Consider the following 18,112-nt stretch of genomic DNA (forward strand, 5'->3'; position numbering starts at 1 on the left):
TATTGAAGCTGCAACAGAAACACAGGGAAACTGAAGCAGTTCATAGGCCAAGAAGACTATGTAAGAGGCAAATTCAGACAAAAAAAGAGAAAAGCTCAGGCAGCCAGGGGTAAGTGGGTTTGTTGAACAGTCTAGAGAGTGAAACGTGTAGAAGAAAATGTGTACATAGGGTTGTTAGCTGGAATAGTTTGAAAAGTCCGAGAGTGAACAGTGCTGGTTCTCACACCCCTTAGTTCCATGAGGAGGCTGGGATGAGATCTCAGCAAAGCATTCTGCATGGGCTTCATTATGGTTTATGAGAATTTAGAATCATACTCAGCAGTTTCCTCTGGAATTTCTGAGAAGATGTTGGAAGCAGCTGTGAAGCATGGAGACTTGTCATCCAGTATCACACTGGGCTTCACTACAGCTAATTAGTGCTGATTACCCGCATTGCTTTGTAGACCAGTCTCCAGAGGATGCCTTGTCTAGTAGAGCACCAGGCATGGGATGGCACTGGACAAGCTCTCTCTATTCTAGCAGCTGGCTAAAGAGAGACTTTCTCATTGGTACAGCTGTCAAGTCAAACCAGGAAAAGGTTCTGGGAAGAGAAAACAAATAAAAACATTTGCGGACAACTGCAGTCCAAAGCAGCTTGTTAATAAGGTGACAAATAATGGTTTTCTTCAATGTCTGACTACAAGACTCTTCCTTGGGCCTTTGAGAAACAATCAGACTCAAAGACTTGAATATAAAATGTTCCAGGCATTACTCTGCTAAGTGGAGCAAAACCGAGCCTAATGGCTCTAGAACAATCCTGCACGAGCAGGAGTAATTTCCCTCAAGCAGTGTTCCCCTGTCTAAACATCCTAGTTCATGAACTGCCATAAGTTCATTACCCCTAAGAACTGTCCTCTCTAGATATTCCCATAGGAATTTTTGTTTTCTTCATCTGGTGCCCCAGTCCTGCTCATTGGCTTCAGACAACCCTGATAAGTAACCAAACAGGAACCAGGGACAAAATAACTCAGTCCAGGTCTTTTATTGCTAATACATCATCTAAGACAATCTTCCCTGGCAGGTATGTGGTCCTAAGGGCAACACAGAGTTCAGCATCTTCTAACCCAATAAGACAGCCCATGTTTTAGCTGTGGGATGAGGCAAGTTTCAGAGCGAAGAGGAAGCCTGGACAAGCAGTACCTCAGCATTCAACCGTTTACTTTCTCCTCTTGAGTCATCGAAGAGGCAAACCCCTTGCTGGCAAAACTCTTGCACACAAACCTGAACAGGAAGTTTTCTGCTCTGCCCACACAGAGGAGCATTCAGGAAAACTCAGGTCTTTGAGTAGTTTCAGTGCCTTCCGGTGAGGCAGGTTCTGCCACATGCTGCTGTTCAGGGCTGCATAGAAAATGGCCACCAGCTATTCAGCATTGATTTTTGTTTTCCTTGAAGGATAAACCCAAGGGTGATGAGGGAGCTGGCAGAAGAGCTCGCCGAGCTGCTCTCCATCATCTACCAACAGTCCTGGCTCACTGGTGAGGTCCCAGATGATTGGAAGTTGTGAATGTCACGCCAATCCACAAAAAGGGCCAGAAGGAGGACCCGGGAAACTACAGGCCCGTCAGCCTGACCTCATGCCTGGCAAGGTTATGGAGCAGATCATCCTGAGTGCAATCATGCAGCACCTACAGGATGGACAAGGGATCAGACCCAGCCAGCATGGGTTTAGGAAGGGTGGGTCCTGTCTGACCAACCTGATCTCCTTTTATGATCAGGTGACCCGCCTGGTGGATGAGGAGAAGGCTGAGGATGTAGTTTACCTGGACTTCAGCACAGCCTTTGACACCGTCTCCCACAGCATACTCCTGAAAAAGCTGGCAGCCCACGGCTTGGACAGGGGCACTCTGTGCTGGGTCAGGAACTGGCTGGAGGGCCGGGCCCAGAGAGTGGTGGTGAACGGGGCTGTGTCCAGTTGGCAGCTGGTCACTAGCGGTGTCCCCCAGGGATCAGTGTTGGGCCCAGTCCTGTTTAATATCTTTATCAATGATTTAGATGAGGGGATTGAGTCCACCATCAGCAAATTTGCAGATGACACTAAGCTGGGGGCGAGTGTCAATCAGCTGGAAGGCAGGAGGGCTCTGCAGAGGGACCTGGACAGGCTGGAGAGTTGGGCTGATTCCAACGGGATGAGGTTCAACAAGGCCAGTGCCAGGTCCTCCACTTTGGCCACAACAACCCCAGGCAGCGCTACAGGCTGGAGAGCAGCCAGGCAGAAAGGGACCTGGAAGTTTGGATTGACAGGAAGCTGAACATGAGCCAGCAGTGTGCCCAGGTGGCCAAGAAGGCCAATGGCATCGTGGCCTGGATCAGGAATAGTGTGGCCAACAGGTCCAGGGAAGTGATTCTTCCCCTGGACTCAGCGCTGGTGAGGCCACACCTTGAGTACTGTGTCCAGTTCTGGGCCCCTCAGTTCAGGAAGGATATTGAGGTGCTGGAGCAGGTCCAGAGAAGAGCAACGAGGCTGGTGAAGGGACTGGAGCACAAGTCCTGTGAGGAGAGGCTGAGGGAGCTGGGGTTGTTCAGCCTGGAGAGGCTCAAGGGAGACCTCATCACTCTCTACAGCTACTTGTGAGGAGGTTGTAGCCAGGTGGGGGTTGGTCTCTTCTCCCAGGCAGCTGTCAGCAAGACAAGAGGGCGTGGTCTTACATTGTGCCAGGGGAGGTTTAGGTTAGATATTAGGAAGAAATTCTTTACAGAGAGGGTAATTAGACACTGGAATGGGCTGCCCAAGGAAGTGGTGGATTCTCCGTCCCTGGAGGTTTTTAAGATAAGACTGGATGTGGCACTTAGTGCCATGGTCTAGTAACCACGGTGGTAGTGGATCAAGGGTTGGACTTGATGATCTCAGAGGTCCCTTCCAACCCAGCTGATTCTGTGATTCTATTATTCTATGAAATAGAATGTTAATTACCAGTGTAGTTCCTGCAGAGAGGGATGGAGGTGTCGAAGCTGTACACAATGCGGGGCTCCTGGATGACAAGACAAATGACAGAGCAGGCGGACAGCACTGTTTGATGAGAGACAGCAGAGGAATGCAATATCCACCCAGGACACCAGCTGAGCATTGTTGTAAAAGCATGTGAGCCTCTGCCCCTGCAGGTCTGCCGAGATAAGCAAGGAGAAAGGGACTCGAGCCCATAGAGAGAGCAGAGGTGACCAACCAGCACCTCTGGGCACTGGAAGCAGGATTACCTGTGCTCTGCCACATGCAGGTAAAACACAAACCACTGCTTCGAGGTTGGGACTGCTGTCTGCCTGCCCACAGTGGCACAGAGGACTTTGGTGGCTGCCCATCACTGTTCCTACATGGCAAAGGGTCGCAGCAGAAAGACACAAAACAGGCAGCCTCTCTGCCAGGGACAAACATGCACAGAGCTCAGCTTCCACGTGGGCTGAATTAAAGCTGAAATAGCCAAGCCTTGGGATCTGGCTAGTTTTCAAGATCTATAAAAAGCTATTTAATAATCCCTGTTTCCTATCTCCCTGAGATGATTAGAAAGAGGATTTTATTCCAAGCATCCCCCGGAGGACCATTCTCCCCACTTGTCTTGTTTTATCTGAGAGTTTGTGGGGCAGCTGACAGTGTGTATGGAAGCAGTTGCTGCAATGCTGCAGGCCAATCTCCTCTCCTGGCTGGGCCTTCATAGCCCAGTGAGAAGCTTGTCACATTGACCCTGCAGCCACGAAGCAAGGAGAGCAATGTTTCTGTTTCAGCGCTACCACCCTGTGGGGGAGATGGTTTCTGCTAGTTTAACAACCTGGAGTCTCAGTCACTGACCAAGTTCTTAGTAAATAACAAGAAGAATTTTGAAAAGGCACAGGAATAGAGTGGACTAAATTAAAATAGCCAGCATTCAAAGGACAGTGTTAATGTCTCCACCACCCTCAGCTGGGACTGGTAAAAAAAAAGCAAACAACTAAACTGATGTTTGACAGACAGCGGGTTCTGCTGAAGTGCTGTGAGAAAAGTGCACTTAAAGTGCGTATTAAGTGCAGTCCCACTTCCAGGCCCAGGTTGGGGAGCACTTACCCAGGCTCTCAGGACATGTGGCGGAAACATGGACACTGGGGCACAGAGCCCAGCTCAGCATCAGGAGCACTTCATGCTTGGAGAATACAGGTGTGAAAATTTATTTTATAGCTTCATCAGATAACTACAAGGCTATGTTCAGCTTCTCCTGTTGCTCCCTGACATAAATCCCAACCAGTGACACCATTCCAACTCCTACAACCAGGCAACATCCTGGACTGGGGCATTTGTGAGAGCTTTGCAGCAAACCTCAGCCTAGTCTACAACATCCTAGGTTGTCTTAGGGTGAATGTTGCCAGCAGGTTAAGGAAGGTAATCCTTGCTTTCTAAATCCAGAATGCCATGTCCAGTTCTGGGCTCCTCTGTACAAGAGACATGGAGATATTGGACAGAGTCCAGCAAAGGGCCACTAAAATGACTACAGAATTGGAGGATCTCTTAGATGAGGAGAGGCCAAGAGCTAGGGTTGTTGAACCTGGAGAAGGCTTGGGGGAAATTTTATCCATGTGTCTAAGTATCTGATGAGAGGGAATGAAGGGACCCAGACGCTTTTCAGTGGTGCCCAGTGACAACAAGGCGCACAAACTGAAACGTGACTTCAGTCCATCTGAAGACACAAAACACCTTTTTACTGTGAGTGTGGCCAAATTCAGGAACAGGTTTCCCAAAGAAGCTGAGTTGTCTACAGCGGTGATATTGAAAACCCAAACAGACACAGTCCTGGTCTGCCTGTTCCAGGTGACCTTGCTAAAGCAGGATTGGACTAGATGATGAAGAGGTCCCTTCCAACCCAAACAATTCTGTAAGGAAAAACACATACACCAACAGAAAAAAATGAGAGTGTGCAGTGCAGCAGGGAAGCTGGAATCCAAACCTACCCTCCTGTTTGTTTGACCCCCCTGCAGCAGCAAAGTCTCCTACAACATTAAAATTATTTCATCTGTGCTGATGGCATTAAAAGTGTGAAATAAGGTAGTGCTGAAAGCAAAGCCACTCCATGGTGACATGCACTGTGCTTTTCAGAACATGAGAAAAGACCCTGCATATTCACTTTGTGGGAGGTGCGATAAATTGCTCAGGATCAGCACATAAGGGTGACAATGTGCTTAGTCGGGGAAGGAAACAAACAGCCCAAGGAAAAAGAAACAGCTTTATTTAAGGAGTTGAAGTGAGGTCTTGAAGGATGAAACCAGCAGTTGCCTGAGGAGTTGTGTTTCTGAGAAAGTGCAGTTCAATCCTTCCTGGCATAACACTCTCAGAGAAAAGAGCTGCTGGTGCCAGCAGGTTTGTGTCAACTGAGAGGGGTCCCTGCTTGCTCTCCATCCAATCCAACAGGACTCTAACCAGCTCCACACTAGGTGCCTGTCTCCCTGATAAAGGGATCTTCCAAGTGCGAGCAGTAGGATACTGGCAGAGGCTGCTGTCCTGGCTCTCTGCAGGAGTTCACATACCTCTTTTCCTAGAGTGAGCCAGAACAAACCAACAACAACAAAAAAAAAGAGTTTTTAAGGTGCAGCTGGTCCTTTCCCCCAACCCTTGGACACAAGGAGAACTAGGTCCAGTAGGCTTTACTCCAGCCACAGTCATGATTGGTGATGCCCAAGCCAGCTTAAGTGTTACAGGGATTGGTCAGCACTGTCTAGTGGAAAGACTCACAAGTGTGACTGACTGTTCCTCTTGCAAGAATAAGTCCAGGCACCACCCAGAGCAAATATTAACCTTGCTGTGCCTAGCAACTTCCCTCCATAAACAAAAGTGATGCCTGGCTTACAGCCAAGTCAAAGACAATCAGATTCCAAAAAGAATCAACCCTGATGGATCAGTACCATGATTTTGATGGCTACATTTGAGTAGCTGCCTTCAACCAGCCTGAATGCCACTGTCCCTCAAGCCATAGGCACCCACTGTCACTGACAAACGCTGATCATACAATGATTAGAAACAGAGCTGCTCTGCTGACACTGGACTGGGTTTTGCAGTTTCCGCCTTCAATGACAAGGCAATGGCCAAACAGACTCCTTCACAGGTGCTCAGTTCTTCCACCGGATTTGCTAAAAGAGAGAACAAGACATGACTAACAGCAATGCTGAACATAGATCCCTTAGGGGCCAAGTTAGTGACTCCCAAACCCTGAGGAGGACAGCTATGGCTAGAGGGTGCACTTTCCAACAGTATAACCATTTATTCCTGTGCTGAATGCAACCCCAAACATAAGATTAGCTTCCCAGCAGGGATAGAAAGTATGTAGCACAACCATGCCCTTACACCTTATTATGTCTATTTCTGATGAGAGTCTTTGGAAGAAAAAGTAAGAACTTCTTACCATGTTGTTGAGAATACTGTTTATCTTTTCTTCTTCTGCAGAGCCCCGCTCCACCTTGCTCTTATATGCTGTCAGCTGGATACGATCCTTTAGATCCCTGTAGGTCTAGATAAACAGCAAAACCAACATCCAGCTGAGTGACCTGGACACTTCCAGAGCTGGTGCCCTGCAGATGAGCAGGGCAACTCTATAATCCCCCATCAAGTTCCCAACACAGAACAATTTCATAACACAAATACTAGGAGTCACTCTCCTGGCTCACTGGACTTCCACTGGGAACTTCACCACTTTTCCCAGGCCACAGGGATCAAGAAACCTCACCAGGCACATGATAGCAGTGGCATGTGGCAGAGCACAGAAAAGCTAGAGAGAAAAAGCAGGCTCATGTCCCATCTTTTCACACACACAGCAGGTGCCTACCTCAATGACAACATCATGGCACTTGTATTTGGTAGCAAGGTTCAACCGGGTCTCCACATCCTCCACCAGGCGCACGTACTCCTGCAGCACCTGCCAGAGATGGAAGAATGTCTCAGCTCCCTTCTGCAGGTACCTCCTGCCTTGTTCTCTCACCTTAGTCCCAAAACCTTTCAAGACTGCCGGTCACACAGACTTGACCCTGTCCTTCCTAAGGGAACAAGTGACCTGGAAAAGACTGGTCAGGACCCCAGATGCAGTAAAGCTTTGCTCACAAAGCTCAGAGTCCTAGGCTGCCTCATTCCTATGGATCAGGTTAACCATTGCCAGCCAGATTAAGCAAGAGAAAATTTAATATAGCAAAGAAAGGTGGCAATTCACAGAGGGAGAGAGTTCACAGACAACTCTAGACCTGCTGTCCCTCTTGCAGTCAGACCTAGGACCCAGCCCTCACTATCACCCACACTTCCTGTTGATGCATGGGTCACTCAGCCAAGTGCTGTGCCCACATGGCAGAGCCAGCAGCTCGGCAAACTGTTCTCCCACTTCAAACTAGGAAGCAGCTCACTTGGGGAGTTATTAAAACACCAAATCCCTACAAAGAGCAAGACGACATAAGCAGTGCTTCCTTGTTTACCTGCACAGGAGCATTGTTCCTCTGCAACATCTCCACAACTCGGTGAAAGCCAATAGGTGCCTTCTTCTTGGTGTAGCCCAGCCAGTTCTGAAACAAGAATCAAACCTATGTTAAACCAGAAGGGCAATTCCTCCAGCCACAAGAAAATGCTTTTTTCCTAGCGCCAGCAACATACTATACCAGCCACCAAAAGCACCTTTGGCAGAGCCCTTCATGCAGGGGCTGGGCACAGGCTGGCTGCAAACTCTTTAGTAATGGAGCTCAAGGGCCCTTCTCCAACCTTGTTGCTGCAGCCAGGCCAGGCCCAGCACAGGTCTTAGGCCACGAGAGGAGAAAGGTATTGCAACACTCTGCAGCAGAGGTGTTGGGTGCTGCTGAAATAAAACCAGTCTGTCCAGTAACTCCAGAACAAGCCAGCTATCAGTAGCAGATACCAGTACTTGGAACTGGGTCCCTAGCAAAGCTTTCTGCAGCTCACCTTGGTAGTGAGGAGGGCATCCACATCATCCCAGGCTCGCAGCTTGGCACGGGCAGCCAGGGCAGTCAGCACATACTGCTTATCAGGAATCTGCAAGGCAGAAAGCTGCAGTCAGAGCATTAGCACAGCTCAGAAAGCACGTGTAGCTTGAACAGGAATGACATCTGCCCCAGCCCTGTCAGGACCCACACCAACAACCAAGCAAAACAGCAAGATACTGACCGAGGCCACAGCCAGCATTGTAGGGGGTATGAAGTGGGGATTTGCAAGTGCTGCTGCAGACAGGGTGCATCCATTGAAAGTCTCCACATGGCTCCCACTTGCCTTTCTGAGGCTCCAGAAGGGCTCTGCTCAACAAGGATGCCATGCCCCCCTCCATATCTCAGTGTTGAGCCCTTCAAATTCCTCCTACTGAGCCCCCTCACTACATACAATTTGTCTGTGCGTGTTTTCAGCTAGTGCTGCCACAACAGAGGGAGACTCACGCACCTTAAATGTTTTCTTCAAGTTGGTGGGGCTGCTGAATGTTCCCTAGAGAAAGCAGACAAGTTAGTACAAACTCAGCAGGACAGGCCACGGGAGAGGTTCAGACACCTGTTGTAAGGCATCTGCCTTGCACAGGGTGAACCTCCCCGAGATTTTACTGCTTTTTGCTCATGTCAGTGCCCTGAGCACAGGGGAAACAGCTGGCAGAAGAGAGCAATTATCACACTGCATTAGCTCTCTCCCTCTGGTTTGGTTTCCCTACATCCTCAACCAGTGTAACTCCAGCACTTCCAAGACCAGTTCTGCACACCTAAGCCTAATGAGATTTAGGGCCAACTCTGGGTCCTTGGAGCTAGATGTAAAAGACAGTGGTTTCTAGGAGGCAACTCCCTGACAAGCTGTTCCAGGCTGAATGTCTCAGAGCAGAAAAGATAACTCAAAACTGATCCTAGACAAGGTCTCTTGGAGGGATGTCTCCCTTTATTTCCTTAATATGCTCCAGCTTGACCACCCCACTTGAGGGCTACAAGGATGAGATGTAACCCTTGTCTTCTCCCACATCGTCCTCACCTCAGCCTCTGTGTAGTGGTAGAAACAGGAATAGAAGAGGGTGGTCACTAGGGGCATGTTGAGAATTGAAGCCTTGCGAGGATATTTCCGAAATAGCTCTGACTGCCCAGCCATCTCCAAGTGCCGATCATTAGCCTGCGGAATCAGGAAGACAGACGGGGAACATGAGCCAGGGGAACTGCCTGTTTAGCTGTGGGGTAGAGGCCTGGGGAGAGTGTTGTGATGGTAATGCACAAGCACAGCCTCGACATGCTACGAAGTCTTAGATCTGGTATTTCACGTGTAGCTTGGAGAGCCGTTAAAACTACACTAGCCAGGGCAGGCTGATTAGATCCAAAGTGGTGTAAGTTAGAGACAGAAAGAGATCTCACAGGTAGTCCCAGCCATCCCCTGACCAGTAGGAAAGATTTCATACCTCAATGATGATCTGTCGCTCCAACAGGGTGTAATGGTCTTGGATGTGGGAGGTATCCTCAGCTGAGAACGGCAGCCTGGCCAGACACGAAGGAGGGAGATGTTGTCACTTCTAAGTACACTTAGAAGGATGCTCTTCTCTACCAAACAAGCTTCACACAGACAGAGATGTGGGGAACAGCTCCCATTCTCCCCAGCCTGAGTGGCTAGTAGATACTCAAGTTCCAGTCCTGCTGCCCTCTCCAACTGGCTCCCTCCTAGACAGGCTCCAGAGAAAGAAACATGTGGCACCTCTCACAGAACAACCTGAAGTGGGTGCTACACACTTCCTCAAGTGCTCAGGCACCCAAACTTCCATCTTGCACAACCTCATTGGTCAATGATCAGAAAGTCCTTCGAAGCATTTCTGCCCCCAAGTAAGCAGCAAAAGGTGCTGGACTAGAGATCACCACAAATGCCTCCTCTTTGGTCTACATTGTGTCTGCAACACTGCACTCCCACTGAGGCAAAACCAACATCAGCTCCCAAACCACATAAGCCTGTGGCACTGAGACAAAGTCTAATTTTCTTTAATATCACTTTTTGTGAAGCATCCCCCTCCCAGCCTCTTGCATTTCTTCTTACCCAATGCAGCCTTTCAGAAATTCCCTCCTTTTTTCTACATCCTGGATGTTCAAGTGCTCCCGGTACTGGGACAACTGGAGAGAGAAGGGAAAGAAGCAGTCTGTTCTCATGGATTTGGGAGATATAGGATTCCAGAGGGCAAAATGGAGATAGAAAGCTCTCATTTGACTACCAGACACCCTGCAGCCAGCCTCCCCCTGCCCACTACACTACCTCTGCACTAAAGGAGCTTATGCTTCTGGGAATACTCACAGCAACTTCCTCAGTCCTGTCTAGGAACCTGCAAAAGGGAATGAGCAAGCATTAACTTGGAGGCAGGTTCCAAGCAGTGTGCTCAGCCCTGCCACCTGAGGGGTCAAAAGCCTCACCTGAGCAGATCCAGAAGCAACTTCTGCTCACCCGTCTCTCTGAGGAAATGGATCAGGTGACACAAGGCCACCTGTCGCACCTCCAGCTCTCGAAACAAGATCTCTACAGGGGAAAGAGATTATGTACAGGTGGGTAAAGTAACTTAGCACTACCAAGCCAGAGGGGACTAAGCACAGTGCATGGAGTTACGAGCCATTGGCAGGATTCAACAACCCTATCCCATCTTAAGTCACAGTCTTGGAGGCTAGAGCATAGCCCATTCATTGGGCTGTCAGCTGAATTCACAGCCATGTGTTACCTCTACAGATTTTTGTTCACCCCATCACCACCACCACCACTTACCAATCCTTAAAGCTCCTCTCTGGGGTCTTTGTGGGCATCACTGTCTCCCCTCCCACATTACACTTACTGCAAGTACTTCTTGCTCAGTAAAACAGCAATACCCCAGCTGCTCTCTTGGTGACTTGCACCCAGTCAAAGAATTAGTCCCTCTGCCCTTAACTGAAACACACTATAGAAACTCCAGCCTCAGCCACACGCACCTCTCCGTAGTGTCCGTTTCAGGAATATCAGGACCTGTGAGCACAGACAGGCAGCTCAGAATTAAGACAGACAAACAAACATACAGCAAACTGGTCAAGGCCTGGGGAAGCTTTTGCTAAGGGCCTCTGAAAACACAGCTCTTACAGCACTGAACTGAATTCTGGTACCCACCAGATTCAGGACAAGCAGTGAGCCAGGGCTACAGCTGCCTAGATGCCTGCCTAAGCTCCTACTCTGGAGCTTAGATAAGTGAGACCAAGATTTACAAAGACAAACTTTTCCATGCAAAGATCCAAGGGATTAAATATCCTGGATGAGGGAAGCTCTGACACAATCCCATTTACTGCCTGCTGCTTTAGAAGCCAGAAAAACTGGTGAAGCCCCTCAAATCTTCTGTGCTGCAATTAGCAGAATAAAATTTGACCCTCGAGAAACTGCTGCAAAGATTTGTAAGGCTGATGGATCAGGTTCCTTATTATTAACCTGAATTAACATGAATTCTGCAAAGTGGCAGGAAAGCCAGCAGTAATATGGAACTTGCCAGTCTTAAGCTCTGACACTTTTCAGTAACTGGTTTTAACTAAAGAACACTCCCCCAGTCTTGCAAGACTGGGAGGCCAACTGACTGCATTCTCACAAGCACCATCTGTGGGGTCACCCAGAAGTCCCAGCCCTGTATGGCCCCAACAGGACTCACAGCTGTAATGACATTTCCATCATGCCCTGCCACAGCTTCATCCAAGAGCACTAGCTTGTCCTGCAGGGAGCGAAATCTCTCTAGAGAGCAGACCTGGAGATAGAAGAGGTATAAGTAGGCATATAAGAGGTATATGGGGAATCACATAGTCTTCAGGCTGAACCAACCCACAAGGTATAATCTATCCTTCTCCCATGAGCTCTTCAATAACATGAATAACTGCCCTCCCAAGCAGCGGAGAAATTCTCATTTAGCTGAACCCACATGCTACATAATCCCTGGAAATCTGTCCCAAGGAGCTGCAGAGTCAGCCTTCATTAATGCCCAGTCTAGGACTGCAGACAATGTATATTCAGCACAAACACCCTTGTAACACAGCAAAACTTTTCTGTACACCACAAATCACTAGTCCTGACAGGAGGAGAGAACTCTGCAGGGCCCTTTCCACAGAGGAGACCAGAAAGCAGAGTTGTAACTCTTTCTCCCTTCTTCTTACCCCACATCTGTGGCCTCTCTCAGCCTGAGGAGACACATGCAGAGTAAAACCACAACCTCCCTGTGTGCTCATTGCACACTGAGGCAGCTGAAACTAAGATTCCAGCTCCAGTGTAACCAAGACCATTTCTGTCTTCCTCCCTCCACTTGCCACCAACTGAGAATGGAGATAAAGCCCCACACCCTCAGAGTTTTAAAATAAACCTAGCCCCAGGGAGCAGAAAGGGTAGAGAGGGACACAGCAGTACAGATACCTCCTGTCAGAGCCTTGCTGAGGGGACAACTCAAGTAAACAAAGCAACAAAGCCCTGCTGCTCCTGAGCTAGTGTGATCCCAGCACTGTCACCTATCAAAGCAACAAGCAGGCAGAGCACCATCCCTGCTAAGTGTTGCAAGAAACACAGATCCCCTCCCTGTTCTTGGAACAGCCAGGAGCATAGGGAAGTGTAAAGCAGTTTAGGACCACCCATCCTCCATCTCTTACAAGCAGGTGGGAACAGAAAGTCCTTACCTTGCCCCTCTGCATTCGCCTGACTGTATCTTTGGGGCTCCAGTCACTGCTGTAATCCTGCCACAAGAAAAATAAAGTGCTTTTAAGCCTCAAGAGGCCAGATCATGTCAGCAGTCTTGAAGCTGCTTTCCACTTGTGCTGCATCAGTGCTGGCCGATGTGTAGCTTCTCACATTCATCATTCAGCTTCTCCAGGGAATGTGTGCCTACAGTGTTCAGGTGCAGATGCTGAGCCCTCAGACTCTGCATATGCTGGTGGGGAGGGATGCTAAAGGCTCATATGTTAACACAGCTTTTGTGTTGCCTCAGAAAGGTCCTTCATCATATCCTTTATAAGAAGTGCATTTCATCAGGTTGTCCTCCTTGCAAATTAAAACTCCTATGTTGCTTTCAGAAGGACAAACAAAATACATTCAAAACAGACAAACCCAAAACTGAGGGGGAAGGAGTCAGTTTCTTGTTACCATTCAGACTTCCGCTGGTGAGCCTTCCAAAGCAGCACGGAGAGCACAGGGACAACAGCGCAGAGTCGCATAAGAGAAGTACAATGTAACAAGGGCGTTGAAGCCTGTAGTGAGACCATCTTAGGGCAATATGCTACCACTGTTGCAATGATCAAAATTGTTCCCCTGCAGCCTGCAGACACTACGACCTAAAAGCAGTGGATAAAAAGTGGCGGTGGTCTGAGTCACTCCTGAACTCAGACTCCATAAATGCATCTAGGTCTCTGTGAGGCACTCGAGCCAGCAGATGTAATTCAGCCTTCTGCCCTAAATGGCCCACAGAAAAGTACCATGCTCTAACCAACTGAGCTAATCTCTACTTGTTCAAGTCTATGTGCTCATATGAATGTTAATGGACTGCAAGATCCATGTAGAACAAGCAGTCTGAGAACCAGGAATTGGCATGGGACCTTGAACCCTAGGGGCTCAAGGGTCCAAGTGCCAGCAACTGGAGGAGACTGGGATCTGGGATTTAGCTACAAAACAAACCAGATGTCTAAGACCAGCTGCTGGAGGGACCCATAGAGTGTGTCTGTGTTCCACTAATGGAATTCAATCCTGCTTATACAGAAAGGAGGCTCAGGATCAAGCTGGAGTGTTTTATGTATGTGTCTGTTTGTAAAGGCACTGGTTTCTGTCTGCGTTAATCCATGTAGGCAGCTATGTTACTATTGTGCATGTCTGTATCTGTAGGGAATATGTGCTCAGTCCTGTTACTGGCTGGACCTAGGGACGTGGAACTACAACCTCACACATAGCAGAAGGAATCCACCCAGTCCCAAAATCCACTAGATTCTCCAATACCTTACATTGCCTATACGGGAGATAAACACTCCCCCCAGCTGGGACTCTCCCTCTGTGTTGTCCCATGGATTGATGAACAGGAAATTTTGAAGTTTCAGATTTAAAAATGTAAAAAGCACACGTGATGCCAGTTTATGTAACCCAGATGAAAGCCGCTTACAGATAAAACACTATTTAGAAATTCTTTTCAGAAAGACTGCTGGGCTATTTATTATGAGAAGGAGTAACCAAGACCCCCAGCAAAGCTCCCTACTTCTGAGAAAAAGCAGAGAATACTCAAATTACTGCAAGGCTGCATCTTGCAGCTTTCTGTCCTATTCCCTGCATTGCCCTCTGCTGTCTGAAATACCAATTAATCACAATGGAGCAGGAAGTTCTCTGATCTCAGCATACAACAAGCACAGGCTGCTCACCTTGTACTCAGCTTTCGGTCTGCGCAGCTCTGGGGCATAGTTTTTAACTCCAGTGTCAGTGAGGGCTGAGAAGGAAAGGCACAGCTGAGTAGCACATCAAAATCCTGATTCATATCCATTTCCAAAACCATCCTTTTCTTAGTTTTCATGGTAGAAGACTCAAACTTAAGCACCAAATGGCAACGCAACATTGCTCTAAAGCCAACAGCTGTAATTATCCCAAATCATTATGCCAATTCTTTAATTTCTTTGATAAAAGAACAACCCATAATTGAACTTTCAGACAGGCCATGATTCAGTTTCCCTTTCTGCACCATAAGGCAGATGACACTTCCCATTTTTTGCAAATGCTTTGTTTTATGTAAATCTGTACCCCCCCCCAAAATGAGGCAGGGATCCAAAGCTTACCATCTGAAAGAGACTGGAAACTTGGAAGTTTGTTTCGTCCTGAAAGAAAAACACTGATGAGAGACTGTCTCTTCAGCAGCAACATCTCTTCCACAGGGAACATAAGCCTAGACTGCAAGCCAGTTTGCTGCAGCTGCGCCACTATAGAACAAGCCATTCTGTATAGTGATTCACACTACACCAGCACAGCTGGGACTCACCTGCTAGCACTGTAAGGCTTTGATGTCATCTGTGGCATCACAAACCATGTAACACCCCGTCTCTATCTGCCCTCTTGGTGTTGAGGCCAGGAGAGGTTAGAATGCCTGAATGCACTCATCTACCTGCAGAGCAGAGGCTCAAGCACAAAGCACTGCGCAGGCCATGGCAACATGGACAGCTTCGTCCACCAGGGCTGCAATTTGAATGCCTTTCTTTATCATTTTATTATCAAAGTTGAGAGTAAAAAACCACCTCAGAGAAAGAGAGACAAAGTAAAAGCTGTTTTGTTGTCTGGCTGTGAGACAACAGAGCTGAACTCTTGCAAGTTGTGTAAGTTTGCCCAAGGCCTGCTGCGCAGTTCCCCCTGTAACCAGCTATGCTGCCACTGCCACTACCACACGTTTGCTGAACCAACATCAACAAAAGTCAGATGAGCTCCAAATAAAGGATAATCAACCTGTGTTCTCTACAGAACTGAAGATCAAATGAGGGCTACATGGGTCAAGCCAGTCCCTTCATAGCCTGCTCTTTTCCACCAATCAAATGGATTGCTGTACAGTAGCTGTGCTCTACCCTGCTGTTCCATGGAACCTGGATTTTAAGAAGCTATAATCTCCAAAGCCTGTTCCCGCACCACGAAAGCATGCAATCTTGTGCACAAGGCAGTCTCCAATTTCTGACTAGCGACCAATACACTCCCAATCTGAGGTGAGATTGGAGCATCCCTGTTTTGCAATAAAACAATTTACGTAAGATAGCACAGTTGCCCCTTGATACTCTGAGGGAAAACCCGTTCGTATGGTATATGATGATCCTCACCTTTGAACAGGCTGCTTAGGGAGTATGAAGAAACTTGTTTGGGTAATGCAGCATAGGAGGAAGAGCCCTTCTGTAGGCTGGAGTCTCGGCCCTCCAGCGAGCTAGTGCTGCCAGAGGCTGTCTCTTTGATTGACCAGGAGATACCTGTGTGCAGACAGAGGGCGTTTATAACAGAGAAAAAGAGTCTGTAAAGAATGATCTTATGGCATGGCAGGAATGTTACCAAGTCTGTGCTGGACAGTTCTGCACATCTTGGTAACTCTGACCCTCAGCACAAAGTAGATGCAGGGCATCTATCCATGCAGAAGCCCAGTCTCATGTAATACTGCTTGTTAAGCAGTTGCACGCTGTCCTCCAGAAATGGCTATTTTCAGCAATGTTGTACAGCTATTTATGGCTTGGGTAAAAAAATGTGTAGACCCTCCAACATTTATATGTTATTGCACAGGGAAAAGCACAGTCCTTGTTCTAAGAGTACAAAGCAGGACAGAGAGCCCCTGGCCTACCTCAAATTGCAGAAGCCTAAGAGCAGACTTTCCTAACACTGGAAGACTGTGTTCCTTCCCACAGAGACAAAATAGCTATCAGTGTGCATATGCTGCTGACAACAAGGAATGTGTCTTCTTCCTGATTGTTCAAGACCTTTCTTTTCACACAGCTGCACAACACACATATTTTAGAATCAGGGTGATAGAGAAAAAACCCGATAGGTAGAGAGACCTTGGGCAGGAAAAGAAATGGCCTGTGAGAGGAGCTACAGCAAAGGACAAGAAGATCAGTCTTTGAAGGTCCTCTGGGCGATCCATGTGTAAATTTTCATTGTTTGGCACTGGCTAGTAAGCGCCACATATTCTGTGGATCATGAACTCCAACGAGCAGCACACACAGTGTGTGGGCCATGAGCTCGCTCCCCTCAACACCAAAAACACATTTACTTAATGTTTACAGTTCCCTTTCAAATTTCAAGCATAAGAGTCATTCTATAAATACACATTAAACCTTGGAATATATCCTTAAAGTGTTGTGGGGTCAAAACACAGAGAACTCTAAATGGTGCCATTTCAGGCAGCGGTGTGAAGGAAATGATCACCTAGAATCTTGCAGGCCACCTGAGCATGACGAATATCAAGCCATAACCTCCAAAATACCTGCTATAAACTATATATTAGAAAAATATAATGTATTCCCTCCACTTGCCTACATTGCTCTTCCTTATGTAATTTGGGCTTCTGCTCACTCTCTTTTAAGTGGATCCACTCAGGTAAATCCAGTGCTCACTTCAGGCTCACAACCCGACCTGGGAGACTAGGATCAGGTTAGATATGCAGCACTGGATAGCAAATAAACTGACCTGACTAAGTGACATGACTTAAACAGTAATTTTAAATTCTCTCTGTCTCAAGGATAACTTGCAGTATTTCTGCACTTACTTCCCACAGGTTCTCCACTCCAGCTGACCCTCTCGAGGTCATCATCATCATCATCGACAATATCCCGAAGGCTATTCACTGCCCGTTTGGATTCCTTTAGCTATGGACAAAAGAGCTTGCATAAGGACCACCAGAGTTGCAGGGTGCACTTTGTTTCCTATTACCATCAATATCCCTTGGAGCTTTGAATACAGCTTCTTCAGCTTCCATTGCTTCTTGTGGAGGACGTCTTTTAGTCCTGTAGGTGTTCAGCAGACATAGTAGCCCTTCCTCACCTTGGGAACCCAAAGGTTCCCCTATACAGACCCAAACAGCCCAACCAGTCACAGATGCAGCTTCGTGCATGGGCGAGGAATCACAGTCCTGATGAGATTTCGGACTGGCTACTGTGGGGGGCGAGACGGGAACCCTCTGCACAGGGCAGAAGGCGACGGTCCCACCCACCCAGGGAGCGTGGACCCCCAGCGATGCTCGGGGCCCAGGCCTGGGCCAGGACAGCCACGGGGCCCTGCCCGGCGCGCATGTCTCACGGAGGCGGACCTTCCCTACCTGCGAGAGCTCGTCATCCTCATCGTCGAAGGTGAAGGCCCGGAACTTGGAGCTGTGCCAGTACTCCTCCTCGTCCGCCCGCGCCCTGTTCATCTGCAACGGCACCGCGCGGCTGCCTCAGCGGAGTGAGGGAGCGAGCGGCTGCCTCAGGGACATCACCATCATCGCCCCTACCTCTCGTCCAGGTCCAGGTCCAGGTCCAGGTCCAGGTCCCCGCCCCTAGTCCCGGCCCCGCCGCCCCGGCCCCTCTCTCACCTCGCCGCCCCTCCCGCTCCAGCTGCGCCTCCACCCGCACGGCGGGGCGGGGCGGCAGCGCCGCGGGGCACGCCGGGAAATGTAGTTCTCTCCGCCAG

General features: G+C 48.5%; 2 protein-coding genes across 3 annotated transcripts; both read right to left on the reverse strand.

Annotated features, from left to right (window-relative positions):
• Positions 1-218: 218 nt before the first annotated feature.
• On the reverse strand, positions 219-5,073 carry NOXRED1 (NADP dependent oxidoreductase domain containing 1). Its single transcript, XM_064660062.1, is given in 7 exon segments — positions 219-414; positions 416-723; positions 1,200-1,264; positions 1,267-1,424; positions 1,611-1,617; positions 2,951-3,041; positions 3,043-5,073. Coding segments are annotated over 7 exon segments (1,041 nt in total). The 5' UTR covers positions 3,334-5,073; the 3' UTR covers positions 219-293.
• A 132-nt stretch (positions 5,074-5,205) lies between these two features.
• Positions 5,206-18,111, reverse strand: VIPAS39 (VPS33B interacting protein, apical-basolateral polarity regulator, spe-39 homolog). Of its 2 annotated transcripts, none has more exons than XM_064658845.1 (20): positions 18,015-18,111; positions 17,760-17,852; positions 17,211-17,310; positions 15,781-15,924; positions 14,761-14,799; positions 14,353-14,417; positions 12,634-12,690; positions 11,628-11,720; positions 10,930-10,963; positions 10,387-10,489; positions 10,271-10,298; positions 10,019-10,092; positions 9,396-9,471; positions 8,981-9,115; positions 8,414-8,455; positions 7,925-8,014; positions 7,447-7,533; positions 6,813-6,902; positions 6,393-6,497; positions 5,206-6,120 (listed from the first exon to the last, which is right to left on the reverse strand). In XM_064658845.1, the coding sequence occupies exons 2-20, from the start codon at positions 17,850-17,852 to the stop codon at positions 6,100-6,102; spliced, it is 1,476 nt and encodes a 491-aa protein (XP_064514915.1). In that variant the 5' UTR covers positions 18,015-18,111; the 3' UTR covers positions 5,206-6,099. The 2 variants fall into 2 exon arrangements, with proteins under 2 accessions (XP_064514915.1, XP_064514914.1); XM_064658844.1 differs by having other exon boundaries at positions 17,934-18,029.
• Position 18,112: the final 1 nt, after the last annotated feature.

This window comes from Pseudopipra pipra, chromosome 6 (genome assembly GCF_036250125.1).
Source record: "Pseudopipra pipra isolate bDixPip1 chromosome 6, bDixPip1.hap1, whole genome shotgun sequence".
NCBI classification, from domain to species: domain Eukaryota; kingdom Metazoa; phylum Chordata; class Aves; order Passeriformes; family Pipridae; genus Pseudopipra; species Pseudopipra pipra.

Excerpts from the sequence above, each read along its gene's own strand:
- VIPAS39 (XM_064658845.1), bottom strand. The coding sequence starts at position 17,852 with ATGAACAGGGCGCGGGCGGACGAGGAGGAGTACTGGCACAGCTCCAAG. Across the intron at positions 10,093-10,270 it reads ACAGGACTGAGGAAGTTGCT|TTGTCCCAGTACCGGGAGCA; the intron begins GTGAGTATTCCC and ends TTCTCTCTCCAG. Across the intron at positions 6,498-6,812 it reads GCCATGATGTTGTCATTGAG|ACCTACAGGGATCTAAAGGA; the intron begins GTAGGCACCTGC and ends CTGTTTATCTAG.